Below are 17,654 nucleotides of genomic sequence, written 5' to 3'. Positions count from 1 at the left end.
GACGGCGGCACGGCGGGCAGGCGGCACGGCCGGCCGGCGCTGGGGAGGGGCCGTTGGGGCGGCCGTTGGGGCGGCCGTTGGGGCGGCCGTTGGGGCGGCCGTTGGGGCGGCCGTTGGGCGGGCCCGGGCACCTGCCAGGGGTCCTGAGGCGCCAGCTCTTCCCCGCTGGGCGCAGGCTCTGGCAGGGGCAGCCGGCCAGGCGCTGGCTCGGGGTTACCTCACCAGCAGGACCCCTGGCAGGTGACTTCTGTCTGTGGACCAGACGCATCTTTTACGGTTCTTCCCACACGCCAAAGCTTCTCCCACTCGCGGGACATGTGGCCCTTTCCGTTGGCAATGCAGGAAAGATATTTTGCCGTCCCGTTTCAAAATTCCACCAAGCAGTTGCTACAAGCCCGTAAGTAACCACGTGTGAAAAAAAGTTGTAAAAAATAACCACGCTGAACCCCGGTAAGAAAACCCCACTTTTGCCTGTGGGTCCTCAGGGCTGATGAGGTTCCTGTCGCGGGGGTACAGCTGGTTCAAGCGCATGGCGCTCCTCAGGGGCCGGCGGGCGTCGATGGTGGGTGCTGCTCTCCCAGCGAGTGAGGAACGGCAGTTATTCCTGCCTTAGAAGAGGCAATAATGTGCTGTTGTCCGTGAACTTTGTAGTGTAGGTTAAAGGTATATTGACAAGGTATAAGGACAAGTTGGCAAGGAGGTGAAACGTTCTGGTTGCTACTGCATTTACTTAAGAGAATCTCCAAGGCTTTACTTCCCTGGGTATAAGAGGACTTAGATAACTTAAAGAATTGCCCTGTTCAAAGCATCAGAAACTGTTTCAGCCTGTGCTCTGACATAAAAGCCTTGACTTATAACAGCAGTCACACCCTTCAACCTCTCAAGCTTCTTCCCCCATTCTGTTTTTATTTGTTGTTTATATATTTTCATTTGAGCTGTTTCCCCACTTTACCTTCCTGAACTGTATCTAGATGAAAGATTTTCACTTGGAGCATTCAGATCGCCAGGATCTCATGCATTTGCTTTTTGTTTAGATGAAAAAAAAAAATCGTAACTTTTAAAAATGGTTTACGACTAAATGTGCTAGTTCCAACAAAGTTTAATCCAGCATAGCACAATACGATTACTGCCTTGTAACATCCGTGTGAGAAAGAGGATATTAGTTGAGTAGTTCCTCATATTATTTCTGTGGAGAACTGTTTAATATTTCAGACTGCTACCCACTTTTATTTGGACACATTGTCTCGTTGTCTATATATTATTACAGGAAAGCAGATACTTAAGGGATTTGCCAGTCATCTAATTGTTGAGTGTCAGATTTCTTCAGAGCTAACAGTGGTTGAATGCCAGAACTATCCACCTGCTTAGCTTCTAACAACTGTCAGAACATTAACCAGGTCTTCTCTGTAAGTCTTTTTTACAAAGAAACTGAATATGGAAATGGATGACAATTCTCCCTTTTGCATCAGAATTATTTCCTTCAGTGTTATTCCTTGTTTTCCTTGATATTATTCTTGTTTTAAAATCCTATCCAAATTAACTGATTGCCATCTAGTTTGCCAGAGTTTTGTTTCAGTGTCATATAAAACACTTCCAATTCCAAACATAGATTTCAAGAGTAGAGATATATTACTAGGGACCTCAACTTTGTCACCTTTATCTAGATCCAACAAAAACTTAGGGTGTGATTACTTTTGAGCTGCGGTGCCTAACCCCAGCGTCTAGAAGTAGAAATCAAATCTCATGAGTTGGATGCTGAGGTACCTTATCCAATGCCTGTAAAGCTACTTTCCCAGGTTCTCCGAGACAGTCCTGCAACAAAAATGTCACAGCTGAAGAATGTAAAGTGCTGAATCAATGTTAACTCATTCTGGTGGTTCAAATACACACCCAGAGAATACAAAGTTCTTCCAACAGTCTTTATATATAAATCAGGTATTATTGACTGCATTATTTTAGTATTAGGTCAAATAAGGTATAATTTGTCTTTCTGCAGTCAACATTAACCCAGAATAATCACTGTACTGTTCTGTATACTAAAAAAAATAGGTCCTTTGTTATCCTATCTAATCAAGAACACATTTGTATTGTCACGTGAATGTGAAGTCATGGATTTAGACACTGATAGAGGTGTAGTCTAGGGGGACTCCTGCACCTAACCTGTAAGACACATCAGGTACTCAGAAATGTCTGAAAATCACACTTCTTTTTCTTGGGATAATACAACTTGGATTTATCCTACTTTAAGCAATAACTTGAAGTAGGAAGGAATCTTGACTGGTTTCTCCAGACCTACTTTATAGTCAGTAAAGTAAGATAGGCAGAAGACAAATCACATCTCAGGAGGACTGAATCATCCTCTGGAGATGCTCTTCTACTTCCCTAAGTTGTGCAGAAATTAGAAGATATATATATATATATTTGCCCCTTTATTTAAGTGCTTGTAGTTAAATAGGATGATTTCAGCCCCTGAAGTCTGACTAAAGTCTGCATCTTTTGAGTTCCCATATGCTTTTGTGTAACTGCCTACTCTGGAAAATAATCACTTAAAACGGAAGAGTCTCCTTGTATTATTTTTTAAGAATTGCCAATAATTTTCCTCCTGTAATTATTGAGCCTTTGTATTTTCTATATATGCAGGGAAACCTAACTAGGAAACTAAAAACATGCCAAAAATTCACTTGCAGGCAGGATTTATGTTAATGATGTTGTAACATCATCTTGAAGCTTACATGAAGATTTCTTCTAGTATTTATAAATGTACACTACCTCTACAAGCCACACTGATTTAATATCCTTTGAAGACATACATATAATTTTGTAGGTCCTTATGTAGTTAACTCACCTATTAAACCGATGTTCTATTTATGGAATAATACAGCACATTCTCTAGCAATATGTGGTCATGTAAAAAAAGACCCTATCACACAGACACAGGAGGAGATAGAGTAAGGTTGCTATGGGAACCTTAGCTCTAAATGGTCTGGCTTTTGTTGGCTTAAAATCTCAAACATTGTGTTGCATTAATTATGTTTTTGTTAAGGGTCTTTGCATCGAGTATGAAATTTATTGCATTTCTGTTTCAGTCTTACATGTATATATGCAACATTTTTCAAAACAAAATGACATGTGTTAGCTAATACAAGAAAAGAAGATGTGTTTTATTACCAAACTGAATTATGGCACTGAAGAAAATACACTCAAGAAATAGGGACAAGATTTTTTTATTCATCTAGCTAAATTTCAGCAATTATATAAATTATATATTATATAAAAATATCCTCAGTTATTGAATATGAATCATGGACCCTAATAAACTAATAAAGCAGAAGCAGCAGTGGGAGGGAGCCACAACAAAAGGCGGAATAGGGTGGCAACTGTGGGAGAATAGGGTTGGAGAAATCTCTGTTGGAAGCACGGGAAGGATTTTGGTACTGAGAGAGTAGGTGGAAAGAAGCTGAAAACACAAACTGAATGAAGGGAAAGCGCCAGAGAGAAAGATTTTAGGGCAGATTAAGGGAAGGGAAGAACTGGAGCAATGACAGACAAGAAGTTGAATGATTGTATTTATTGCAGGAGACGCAGGGAGAAGTGAGATAGGAGGGGACAAAGATACTCCGAAAACAAGGTTGAGTCTGCCTGGGGAGGAGGAGGTGGTAGCTGATATGCTGCTATTAAATATACTGATGAGGACAATAATAGAACTCAAAATAACCCCAAATTATGAAAACATTGTTAATCAGATCCTACAAACTAGAAACCATAAAAGCGTTGTAACATAGTTTAACATAGATAGCATATATATTCTAAGGCCTCCAAATCTGCTGTACGTAAGCAACAAACTTTCATGCAATAAGAAAGGAAACATCCCTACAGCATTGAATTTCTTCCCAATATATTTTAAGTGTCATTTGATGATTTTCCTCTTGGAAAACTACTTATGGATAATGAATAAAATTTAATTTTCCTTTCTTTAAATTATATTATCTATACTTAAGGAGATTGTATTTCATTTGCTAGATTTTCCATAGAATGATTACCATCTTTATTCATCCTTATGGGTGGTACAGAGTCTGGAATTTTTATGATGAAAACTGATACAGCACTTTAAAACTTTTTTATGCTGAAAAACAATACATTTAGCTTCTATACCACAAGGCAGCAAACAGGACAGACCAATAATAGGTCAGCTCCACTTTCAATGTCCTCATATGGTAACCATAATTTAAACAGTCTGCTAAAATTTCACATTGTTTTAGCAACCATAAATCCTGAGTCAAAGTCCATGTATCTTCAAACTGATGGAAAACTGATTGGGTTTTGTATCTTTATTTTGTCTAGAAGTAAAGAAAACAACACATGTGATCTAGGCACCTTTTATAGAAATTTACAGAATACAGTATATTATAGTAAGCAAATTTAATCACAAGTTACAGGGTTTTCTCAAAAAGAAATAGAGATCAATGTCTTTATAATATTAATGCTTTCTAATGAGCACTAAGCAGTGTGAGTAATATGCTTCCTTATGTTCACAAACCACTGTGGACCTCATGATCCCTGAAAAGAGAAATAACTACTTAAGCAACTCTCAAGAATTTTTAGCATGAAAAGAAGCGTAACATCAAAACAAGTCTAATCCACTCCTGTAAAAATTTGCAGGCTAATCACCTACTGGTTATGCTCATAGTAGTTAACATCTCCTTAGCTTTTGGCAAAATCAACAGCAATACTAGTGACATTTTTATGAGACATGGGGGTGTTATAGGGTCGCCAGTGATTTTGTGACAGGACTCAAGAGTGGTAGCAGCTATTTCCTGACCTCATTGTCTCCTAGCATCTTGCCCTTCTACTTTTAACAGCTACATGTGACTACCTGAGGAAGAATGTGACCTGATGGTACCCATTAGGAATAATACACCAATGACAATCAGATGAATCTAATTTTTATACATGCAGCTAATGATAAGGATTATATACACCTGGAATGAATCAAATGACTGACACTGCCATTTATAAAAAAGCATATAAACGTGGAGAATCTTTAAAGTTAAAACAAATGATTGTGATAGGCCACTTTATCAATTGGGAGAGCTTGTTAACAAACACTGCAGAAATCACAAATCACTATGAGTTACAGCATCCTCTCCCACTGAGATGTCCTTGTACAGTGTAACTGTGAGCACATGAGACAACTCTCATTTCTTTAACTTCCCATCTCAGGGCTTTATATTGTTTACACCAATTGAAGTTCTCTACAGACTCCAGCAGGGCCAAGGCTCTACTCCATGAATATTTCTCACCTTTTATTTCACAGGTATTATACAGGGGCTAGTTTGTATCCATGCCATTCTGGAGAAAATTTCATCTTGCCTTGAGCCTTCCAAAAACACATTCCACCATTTGACAATTACTGTACGTATAACTGAGTCTTTCATGTGGACTGGTGTTGTTAGGCTATAACTCCATTACAGAATGTAAATTACATCTTCAGAAAAAGTATTGGACATCCACATCCTTCTAACAGAGGGAATATTCCTCATCTTGTGGAAAAGAGACTGAGAAGAGCAAAGAACTCTGGATTTCTGCAGATAGGAGGGTCATCTTAGGCATCTCTGGGACTTGCATTCATTCCAGTCTCCTGAGAATCACTGGAAAGCTCTGATGTCACACTACAGTTTTGTCCATCTTCATTGGAAGGGTTGGCATTCAGGATCAATAGGGAAAGAATGCTGGTGGCACTGACTCTAGTAAGACATTAGTCGCTGTTGTCTATCACTTCTTAAAACTGAACCAGGAAATAGGCTGAAAAAATGCATTCTCAGTCTTTCACTAACAGTCTGAGAGAGGCACTTGTTCCTACACAGATTTATCCTAGCTATAATTCTACTATTATTTTCACTGCCAGGCCACCAGTGTTGCAAGTAACTAACAGGTGCTTAGGTTAAGGACAGGGTTAGAGTTCAAAGTGATCTGGATAAATTAAAAGAAATTATCTAAAATCGGCAAGACGATATGCAGTGAAGACCAGTAGAAAATCATACACTTCAGAAGGAAAAATCAAATGAACTAATTCAAAATGAGATATAGCTGGCTAGGGAACAACAGTACAGAAAAGGACCTGAGGTTTATATTGCATTACAAATTGACCATGATCTAACTGTGGTTTTGTTGAAAAATATTTTAGGACATATTAAAGGGAATCGCAGTATGTCAGAAGCCAAAGACAGTAATTCTGCTTTATTCCGCTTTGGAGAGACGTACATTAGTATGGCATCCTGTTTTAAATGCCCCACTTTAATATACAGCTAAGTTAAAGAGACTCTAGAGGGATTAAAAATAATAAAGGAAGACTGAAGGAACTAGAGAAGGCTGAGAAATACAACAGCAGTCTCTCAGTATAGAAAAGTTACTCAAAAGAGCACAGTGAACTCTAATTAAGGTAGAAGAAGAAACTTCTTTGTAGAGAATATTATTTACGTTAATATGTGAGAAACCCCCACCTTTCTGATACACTGTGGAGCCTGAAGATCAGTCTTCAGCTGAGACTTTTATGGGCACATGCCAGTGATGTTTTAAATCTTTACCACTTAAGTCTATGCAGGACAAATGAAATTATTTCTTTGCATCTTTCAAATCCTGTATTGTATGGATTCTAGTCTCTGCAGTATGGTTATTCCTACATATGCTTTTACTGGCTCCACTTCACAGATGAGACTGAGTACACTACTGTACTTAACCACTGAAGTACAGAGACAGAAGTACATCCATCTTCATAGCCCAGGTCTCTAATCTCCTTTGTACATTGAGAAAAAGGTTTCAGAAGTTCTTCAGGTTAGAAGGGGAATTTGTAAGAAGCAAATTTGTAAGAAGTGTCTTAGCCAGCAGCATGAGCAGTAAGGAAGTTAAGTCACGAACACTGACTATACGTGGGATGTAGTGATTTTTTGCCTCTGCTTTCATTATGATTATGATACAACTGCTTGTACACAAACCTGACCTTTTTCTTTGCTTTAGTATGTATTTTTGCTTATATGTGTGTGTACAGGCTAGTATTTGCTGTTTTATGTGCCCTTGGTGTAGTTTATTTTTATAAATGTGATTTGCATATATACATAATAACTTTTGCTAAAAGATTGCCTTAATTGCTCTGAAACCTAAGTATTCTTAAAGCTTTAGACAAATAAGTATCTAATGAAATAGGCAGGGAAAGGTGATCCTCCTCTAAGATGTGTGACCCTGCTGAAACAATTTCAGTTAGATATTTTCTATTATAGGCACTTGCTTAAATTAGACATCTCTACTAACATAAAGATCTTGAGAGTAATGATTATTGACAAAGTATCTCAAAGGTTTTCAGCTACAAACCAGTTTCCTTTTCTGATGGGTGTGAGACCATTATAAAGAGAGACCATCTGTAAGTTCTGTTAGCTGGCGATTAAGAGCATGTGTTTCTTTTCATGTGTGATTGTGAGAGTGACTTCTGTGTAACAGCATACAAAAAAAGTTTAACCATCTATTAAATGTGTCTAAAAATACTTTAGAAGTTGACTTAGGCATATTTCTTACTGATTTGAAAAGCAAGAGATTAGTGACAGGGTCTGACCCTGTGCATATATGCACAGTATGTTTTCTATGCTGGATGTTTTTGGATGCCTGACGTGCCTTAAGCAATAGCCTGAGTCTTGCTGTGCTTTTATTTTATTTTTATTACAGTAAAATTTTCTATTATTTTATTTTTCTGATTACATAGTCTTTGATTTTAATATTTCATGCTGTAGATGCATTCATTATATTCTTTCTGTTAGTACATGAAAGACTACCGTGATTATGCCATACTATTTTTGTTGACAAATAAAACATTTTCTATTTTTCCTCCTTTAAATCAGTTAGAACTTCTGCTCTTATTAGTAAAATGATGAAAGAGTTACACTGGAAGACAACAAATTTACACTGTTGCCTAATCATAAAGCTTGGATTGCAATCAATAAGTGTATTTCATCAGCCTCTATGCAAAAACATATTTCCTTTACAGTATCACCGTAAAAGTATTAAAGGAAAATTTTCTTTCCGATTAACAAGAGTTGTTTCAGGAAACTTATAGCAAATATGATAAATTGCATCAGAATATACTGAAATATCTTTTATACAGATATTTTGACTATACACTGGGAAGTAGATTCTAGGTATCTCAGATCTGATGTATTCTCTTGAGCCTTTTATGTGCTCTGCTTTTAAAACTTACAAAACTACTATCAACAGTTCTGCTTTTCTTTAGTTAAAGATCAATCTTTGCCTCAAAATATGTCATAAAATAATTACCCAATGTACATTACTAAGGAATAATCAAAACCATGGAAGATTATCCAAAATTTTTCAGATGGAACATTTTATATTTGATTTATAATTGGTCATTTCTTCTTCAGTGTGATCCCATGCATACATTTTAAATAATTTTCTTTTATAAAGAGTTTTGCTTTTTCTTGTGATCGTAACTACTCTTCTGCTTAGAGTAGTGATAGGTCACTGATGTAATGGTTCTGGGCTGTGCACCAAATTCTGTTACTTTCTTCTTCTAGAAAAAATGGCCTTCCAGGTGCAGCCCAGACCCTACCAAAAAAAAAAAAAGTTTCCAAAATTAATATCTAATGCTGTGTTGTGGCTAACGATACTAACACACCTCTCAATCACTCTTCTTATATCTATAGATCTCACTTTGATGCTTAATGAGTTGTAATTTTTTTAGCCCAACACAGTTGCTTCATCTCATTTTCCAACAAAAGAACTCGCAGATTTAAAGCAAAACTCTTCTCTTTTGAGTGGTTATAATGTAGTCATGACTAAGACAGTGCAGCAGATATTTAAGCAACAGCCACAGCAATGAATAGTGGGATTTTTATTTTCAAAAGGTTTATTAGAGTAGCAGGAAACCTCATAGGTATTTGTTTACTATAGTTATTCTCCAAGAACACAATATGGCATTTTACAATAGTAGCCTGATCAGATTTAAAAAACAGGTCTCCTTCAAGGAAGGAGTTAAGAAAACATTTTAGACAAAGTCCCGATCTTAGGCGTCCATAGTTACCTACTACCTACTCAACAAGCTGTCTTTGATACCAAAATTTAACAAAAAGCTTTTCCACATCCTGCTGTATCATTCTAAGTCTTAGCACACAGATGAATGGTACTTTTCCATTTAGGAAGGTTCCTGAAGAGTTAACTACAGTATGGAACTATCCTGGAATAATACCAAGTAAAAAATCCCTAAAATTAAAATTAAAACACTAGCTTTAATAGTAAGAACAAGACATTGCAAGCACAGGAAATAAATCTGATTTTGCTTTAAAAATGCACAGAGACAAAACCAGGCATCAGTCATGAGGACAACAACAAAACTGTTGTTTTTTTAACGGAGGACATAGATTGTGCATCACAAATACACTCAAGGAACAGTTCTAAGAACAACAGTGGAAAACAGAGAAAAATAATTCAGCCCATAACCATTATTTTCTGAAAAGTGGGACTGTTAAAAAGCATTGATTTTATAGTATGTAAGAATGAGTTCTTGGGTTGTAAATAACAAAAAATTGTTCAAGGTGCCTATAAATTCCCTGAAATGTCTATACACAATTTATGTAGCAGTAAAGAAAATTAAGTAGCGTACACTACCACAACTACAGAAGCTGCAAAACTGCAATCCCAATTCCATTTTATTCCTTAAGTAAGGAAATAGTGTTTCTATGGAGTAGCCATCCCCATTTTGTTGGCTAACCTTAAAAACCATAGAGGAAACAAGAAATAATCAGAAAGAATCAGAAATACAAAGACAAAAAGATGTATTTTTTCCATAATTTCAGTACAGAATCATCCAAGCCATATTCATTAATAACAAATTTTTCACTGTGGGAAGAGATGGAAAAATTAGATTTCTAAGGCAGACCAAAAATTCTTCATCATTGCTTAATGAAGTAATCAGCTTTTCACTCTCGAAGTGCTGGGCCAACAGAACTATGCACATGGAAGTGTTTGTAAATTCAAGATCTTAGATTGTGTGAACTACACGTAGTGGGACTAGTCAACTTCTAGTCGCTGCTAAAGGCCAGGAGGGTGATCTAATGCATTTTGTCTCTGGGCTCTTACTCTGAGAATACATTTTGGCCAAGAAGAGAAAGACGACTCAGTAAATTCCGTATCATTTCTCCCAGCAGGAAGGGGAAATTCACATTGATCACTCAGGTACTTCTTATACATGAAGAAAAGCCTCTAGTTTTATGCAAAGTTAAGAGGATGCTTTAAAGGTTTTCTAAGATTTGAGTGTCATCAGTATTGCATTCCCTCACAAATACTTTTCAAATTAAAAAAAAACACACTTTTTTTTTTTTAAAGAACAGACTACTAATAGAAGCTTAATGAAAAACAAATTAAAAAGAAATCTGACTGCATACTATTCTATTGCACCCTTCAAGAGCTTCAAAATAAAGGAAAAAATAACACTGCAGTGACATGTAAATTTGGGGCAGCTCTTGTTCATCAAAAAGTAAATGTTAAATCAGCAATCAAAAAATCTAAAATCAACCATGCATCTAGATGAATATTGGTAACATCTTCCCTTGTCATTTCTACTTCTGCTTTAAAAGGTATTTTAATCTATACTGTGCCTCAGTTCGCTAAAAATAAGACTATGAAGCCCTATTTGATGCCTTTACTTGACCAACAAAAGCACACTAGCACACTGCCGTGTATCAAACATTTATTCAAATAACTCATAATCATAACTCATAATCCCTAGTTTTTAAAAAATTGTGAAGAATTGGGTAGACCTGAATCAGTCTGGTCTCAACTGTCAACAGGGACTTTTTGTTGTGGATTAATGCTATAACCTATGCAGTAAGCCCTTCATCTAGACAATGCCTTTCTGAGACACAGTAGGCCCTTTTGTGAAAATTAGATTCTAAATTTCCTTTTTTCTGGTTTTATTTGAGTTTTAATATTAGGTTTCTATTAAACATATGGTCTTCTGGTTTCTGTATAATTAGCTTGCACCGATTTTTCCTAAATGTTTCCAGTTAATTTCATTACTAATGAAGCAAAAATATTTTGTCATTCCACTTTCAGAAAAAGCCTTTTTTCTAAGGAGTTTCTGAAGATCGAGATACCTAGGTTTGCCAGTACTGTTCCAGCTTTTGGAATTCTAATTGCTCCTTAGCTCTGGTGGTGTGATGTAGCATTCGGGGATCTGTCTGATGTCCCTTGTGTCTTACCCAAGCTAGCTCTGCACTCTCCTCGGCTTCTTTTTACCTCTTGCTTGTGTAAAAACTGAGCGCTGTCACTTAGAAGTGTTTTTAAACACATTGGTTTATGAATATGGTTGGTGTCAATACAGAAAGTTCGTTAATGAAAGTAACAAATTTAGAAGACTTAGAGGATATTCTTTGTTTTCCTTTATTTTTAATATGCACTGGGTACTTGAATTTACCTAATTTAGGAATTCAATCTACAAATTGTTTAAGGTCAGACATTTTTGGAAGTTCACTTTTCAGGGATTAGTCATTTTAGAAACTAGGTACTTAAGTTAGATATAAAAATTCTCCAATTCTGCAGTACAAGCGGGGTCAGTAGAATTCGATGAAGCAACCTGTCCTAGCAAGGAGTATCTAGTTTTCCCTAACTGGACTGTCATAATTTACTTTCCAGTTTTTAAAGGATGTATGGTTTTGATACTTAGGCTTCACAAGAAAAGGTTTTTGAAATGTAAAACCTTACATGCCAAAACCGGTTTTTTGAAGTCAAATACACCCGAGACCATGACTTGCAATTTCTGTATACTTGGCTTAGCAACGTTGTACATTTTGCAGAATCCCAGTTTTGGATTCAAACACGCCTTTATTAGGCAACAGAAGGATTTTATGTTTTGTAAGAATTTGTAAGGCTTTTGTGGCCTTTTGCCTCAGCGTGAGCGAGGTGAGAGACCGCCGGGCCTCGGCCTTGTACCGTGGCCTCCCGCGCTCCTAAAACTCCATTCATTTTACGCAGGCCGATCCACCTCCTCGCCTCCCCGAGGCTGCTGCCTCCGAGCTGATCAAGGGGGGAGCGGGAGAGCCCGAGGCAGCACCGGGCGCAGCCCTGCTGCGGCCATTTTACCGTCTAGGGGCCGGGGAAGCCGGCAGCCCCCAGTGCCGGTGGCGGCCCGGCCGGGCGGCGGTGCCGGGGGTCCCGGCAGGGACGAGCCGGTGAGGCTCCGCCGCGCCGTTCACGGCGGAGAGGGGCGGCAGCGCGGCGCGCTCCGTTTCCTCGTCCTCCCCGTGTGCTCGGAGGCGCCTCCGACCGAGTCCCGGCCAGGCCCGTCTGCCCCGCCGGGCGCCATCGGCGGCTGCTGGGCCGTGCCCGGCTGGCAGCCGCTCGGGGGGCTGCCGGCGGCGGACGCGGTGAGGGAGGAGCGGGCGCGCTGCCGCCGCTTCCTCCTGTGGGGCGGCCGGAAGGCAGCGCGGCCCGGGCCGCCGTGCGCGCGGAGTGGGGAGCGGGAGAGGGCCGGGCCTCGGCGGCGCCGCTGCGGGTCACCCAGCCTTCCGCAGTGGGGGTGGGCGGCGGAGCGCGCAGGCCGGGGGAAGGGCCAGGCCCCGCCGCCCCTCTGGGCGATGGAGTGAGGGAGCGCGGCTCGGCAGCAGGAAGATGGCCGGTGGCGGCGGCGGCGGCGGCTGCAGAGACAGCTTGTTTCTGGAAGGTGCGTGCATGGCTGAGAGGGGGGGAATGTGGCCCATGGGCTGCGTTTCCCTTCTGGCAACCAGTAAGGGGCACGGTACAGACTGGGGAACGGGGGAGGCGGGCGTGTGTGTGTGCATCGGGGGGGGGGGGGGGGGGGGAATGGGTCCCCTTTGGGGGACGACGACAATGAGAGGTGGCTTCGTGGTGGGGGAAGGGTGGGTGCTGTAAGGGGTGGTTTCATTTGGTGAAAAGAGACCTGCTTTTGAGGGAGGGCTTAGTGAGGGTGATTTGATTTCTTTTTCTTTTTCTTTCTTTCTCTCTGTTAATGTTTGGAGGCTTTGGAAGCGCAGTGTTTCCTTTGTAGCGGCGGAGCGCTGGGAGCAGCCTGGGCTTGGTGCAGCAGGGCCGGTTCTGCAGCGGGAGGAACCTTCTCTCGGCGGGGCGGTGGGCTGGTGGGCGGCGGGCAAGGTTAGTGCGAGGTGAGGGGTAGCGAGGGTTGCCGTGCCGCCTCCCCGCCGCACTTCCCTGCCTTCAGCCTGCGCCCAGGCCCCGGCCTAGCGCCTACCCTTTCCCCCCACCGTAAAATGAGTCTCGTCTGCTTCTAAAACGCTCCTTTCAAGGTTTGGGACTGAGGTTAATTTTGGGAGGGGGATCGCGCTTACATTTGTGATACGAAGACTATGGATCTATCAGCTGCCACTGAAAGAAACCTTTAGCGTTTATAAAGCCTCGAATAATCTTTTTGATATATGGGTTTGATGAGTTTTTTTGTCACTGTAAAGGTCTTAATTACAATGCAAAAAGTCTCCTGAAATTCGAATATCATTAACTATTGAGCCTTTATATAGTTTTGCCGAGTAAAAGAAAATCTGCTATTGTAGTCTTGCAAAATTGCTATGAGCACATACCCTGATGACATAGACCAATAATCTGCTAAATTCTGCTACATTACCATGATGATAGTGAAGAAAAAAATCTATGTTAATGAAATAAATTACTCCTCATAAGTAGAGTTTTTCAAGTCGGGGATAAGTTTAGCATTGGAGGTTCTGTAGTACCACTGTTAAACAGAACATGCCTCTTGCAGCTTTTCTCTTGCTTCAGGATGCTGGGTTTTGGTTTTAATTCCTGGATGTTTTGAAGTAGAAGTACTGGGAAGTACTGTGTGAACAAAATACTGCTTGTTGTTTTGAGTGATTAATCTGAAATTCTGATGTTCAGAAACTTTCTAGTTAATACGGGCTGTCACATTACTGCCTTCTGCCTTTTAAAGTGTTTGGTGGTGAAATGCAGACAACTCCATTTTTTCCTGAACTCTTTCCATAGAGCATAGTGAGGTTTGTGCAGACAACTAATAGTGTCAGGGTGATGACTGGTCACTGTCTTCTGTGTGCACCTTGGCTACTTGCTGGTTGGACAGGTGGCTAAGAAAAGACAGGGTTTTTGCTTATGAGAAAGATCTCTTTCCAACAGCAGAACCAGTGTGACACTGGATAGCATCACCATTTGAAGCTTCACTATTCCATGATTGATGAACTGAGTTATCAGCTGGTTTTGTATTTCCCCATTATTTGGGGTTGTGTTAATTTTAGGACTGATGATGTGATGGAAACCCTAAGAGTGTGAGAGTGTGCATGCATGTGTGAAGAATGCCTAATGTGGATGGTGGTGACAAAAAATTTCTGAGGGTGGCCCAAGTTAAAATGGGTTGATAGTACTACAGCAGATCTTGTAAGAGCTGGTAAACTTGGTACTGATTTGAAGCAAAGGAAGAAGGCGGCTTTCAGATATTATTTGAGAGGTTCTTATTAGGGATGTTGGCATTATAGGAAAAGGTAAGGTCATAGAATATATATATCTATCATGTGGGGGTTTTGGCAATCTGTAATTTGGAAATGTACACAATACATTCAATCAATCTAATGATGTTAGAACCACCATTGTTCGAAGGCTAGACAAGGACGAGACTGCCAGACTTGTGAGACAAGTATAACGTGGACAAAAATTGGGATAAAAGTGTATACAGTAGGAAATACGGCAACTTCTATTGCATGAGCCTGGATTTATATCTATAACTTGTTGGTGTGCGTATATTTCATGGGCTCAGTTGAAGTCTGTGTAAGCAGCAATTAAAAATTGTTTACTTGATGTTTTTGGAAGCCTTACATTAAAGGCTGCTAAGGTGGGGTAGTCCTCTGTCCCTCCCTGCCATCAATGCACTAAACAAATCATGTGCGAAATGGATGTTAGATCTGTCACTAATTGAACTCAGTCTAATGGAAACTGTGTTGTTTAAATATGTACCTGTATCTGTATGTGTGTTGGCATGGTAATGTTGACTATCAGTCAGACTTAAGATGAACATAGTTAACTGAAATTAATTGCGTTTAAGTATGATAGTTGTTCAGAATTTAGGTTTTGATTCCACAGTCCAGTAAGATACTACTTTTTTTCTCAATTAGTGTAACAGATGTTACTATGAAGAAATATGGCTGTCATTCTGCTGCTAAAGTGCTTTTTTAAAATATTTTTATTATTTTATTCTCCAATAAAACCAAAATGGTCTTTCTGAGAGGGTGTTCCTTGGGTGATTTATCTGTTGCCTTTCTGGTAATGTTGTTCTTGAACACCATGATTCATACCCGTACATGTTTTTTGTCCAGTTTTGCATATCTAATGTGGCTTCATTTTTTATGTTGTTATGTAGACTGTTTAATGGAAAATGTGAAAAATATGCCTAGAACTATAATGTTTGACTCTTTAAAGCTACATTAGCTATCATTCTGGAGCAATGCCAACACGATATATACACTGGTATGCATAACCTGCATGTTTACTTTTCCTGAAATGTCAGGACTGTTAGATTTTAGAAGTGTGGAAAGTACCTTATTTTTATTATTGAAGCCAGTTTGCAAGTGGAATTAGTAAAACTTTTCGGAATTTACTTTCCTACAGTAAGGTTTCAAAGTTATAAGCAGAATATGCAGAAATTCAAGCTAATTCATACTAACAAAGTAGTCCTGTTGCATAGGAATTCTTTTCAGATTTAGATTAGTAGAGATTTAGTGATTGGAGGTATCCATCCTCAGGAATTCCTGTGTTTTTTTGATTGATAGTTACAGCTAAAGTACAAAGCAATGATAGGCAGATCTGTTTGGATTTAGATTGGGGGATGTTCAGCATGTGGGAATAGAGAGTACTGTTCCTCTGGAGAAAAATTGTGGTAACTCTTGTTATATTGTTTCCTTGGGTAATACTGAGTTGCAAGGAAATTGTAATTTCCCTTTTCCAGCCTTAAATTTAAAGTTTCCCTATGTTTATGCAGTAGACAACAGTCAAACTTTAAAGTATTCCTAATTGCATGTATTTTCAAGAAGAAGAAACATTTTATTCCTTCCTGTTTTCTTTTTTCAGTCTCCTGATGTCTGAGAACCAATATTGAATTTTCTTTTTGAGGATCTCCTTTCTAAGGAATGTTGCCAGTTTCTACCTTCAGAGCTGCGGAGAGATTTCAGTGCAGTCATGGCAGGAATCTGCTCAATTTTCATTGCATTTTCTTGGTTACAGGTTTCCTGATAATGATAGAGAAAACTATGTGGACTACCCATTATTAGCAGCAGCAGAAGAAACTTGACAGTTATATGCCAGAGGATTCTAGAGACTGCTTTGCTTTTCACTCAGCTCATGTGTTAAGAATTGCCTTCACCAAAGCAAGGGTTGTAGACTTGCACATTTTCTTAAAGGTAGCTAAGGTTCTGGAGTGGTACAGAAACACACAGCATTTGTGTAGACAGAGTTGCCATTTGAAGTGCCATTTGAAGCCTTTCCTGCCTTTTTTTTGTGTGGGGCTTTCCCCCTCCCCCCACTGCCTGCCCCCCCCAATCTTTTAATCATATTGAGAAATCTCTGACAGGACTAATACAAATTAGGAGGGCAGACTGGAGTTCATACTCAAATAGAACACTTGAAAATTTTCTACCTGCTCTGACTTCTCTTTATTTTTAATAGTGAAATTTAATTATTAATTGTAATTGTCTCTGAAGCAGTCTCTGACACTTTGTTTATGACATAGTGGAGATATTAGCTTGAAAATGGGGGGATGCTTCAGGTATTATTCACCTTCTTTTGTGTCTTTTTTTTGTCATAATCTAAACTCGTGCTTTGCGCTGTTGAATTGTTGTCAGTCCCATCAATGTCCACGCATGTTTTTTTCCTTTCTTCTTTTTTTCTTGAGAGTGGTTTTCTATCTGAAAGTGGGAAATTTGCGACTCTTTCATAGCTTGCTTATGGCTCCCAGTCCTCTGATCCATTCAGAATGTCTTTCCAGTACTGCGTAAATGCCTTCTCAGACCTTTGTTCAGCTGTCCTTCCCAGTGGTTTTAAGAATAAGAAACCTTCTCGTTGACTTCAGTGACAGATTATTTTCTAAGAGTGAAACCCACTTGTCGAGAACTATTTCTCAGCAGTCAAATTGAAACTATCTTTTTACTGTCTTTTTGTATGTGCCAGCCGAACTTGGGTGAAGGTGGCATGAAGTATTAAAAAGGCAGAATGCTGCTTAAGGCGTGTAGAAAGATACAAAAAATAAACTTAATTTATCTGCTATTAATGCTCTATAACATTTGTTGTAATGTGCTTGGTAGCATGTTCTAAAACAAGGGCCTGTGTCCAAGTCCTCTACCATATCATCACCACCTTTAAAATTTTGAGATGTGGGATTCTAGGAGCCCAGGCTTGTCCTTGGCTTTCTGAATTGAAAAACATATCTGTGCAATTCTGATTTGCTATTATGGAGGCATTTATTATTTGGTAGTTTTTCCTAAGTAGCTGCTGCTATAATAATTTTACACAAAGTGGGACACAGAAGCTTCAGGTGAAAAGAGTAACTGTCTTGTATGGGATGCCTCGTTCATTATTTTCTGGCACCTGGATTTGATAGTAAAGGCACCACTCTT

At 39.4% G+C, this 17,654-nt stretch overlaps 1 protein-coding gene across 3 annotated transcripts in view; it reads left to right on the top strand.

Moving 5' to 3' along the window:
• The first annotated feature begins 300 nt into the window (after positions 1–300).
• Positions 301–17,654, top strand: part of SENP6 (SUMO specific peptidase 6) — a 90,807-nt gene continuing 73,453 nt past the window's right edge. The window contains exon 1 of one of the 3 annotated variants that reach the window (XM_056342870.1): positions 301–397. In XM_056342870.1, coding sequence (XP_056198845.1) covers positions 316–397 — 82 coding nt within the window. In that variant the 5' untranslated portion in view covers positions 301–315. Of the gene's footprint in view, positions 398–12,530; positions 12,719–17,654 lie in introns of those variants that run through there. The other 2 variants (XM_056342871.1, XM_056342872.1) reach the window with 2 other exon arrangements.

Source organism: Falco biarmicus, chromosome 6, assembly GCF_023638135.1.
Source record: "Falco biarmicus isolate bFalBia1 chromosome 6, bFalBia1.pri, whole genome shotgun sequence".
Lineage (NCBI taxonomy): Eukaryota > Metazoa > Chordata > Aves > Falconiformes > Falconidae > Falco > Falco biarmicus.
The sequence above is the reverse complement of the archived record's forward strand: the minus strand, read 5'-3'. Positions and strand labels throughout refer to the sequence as shown.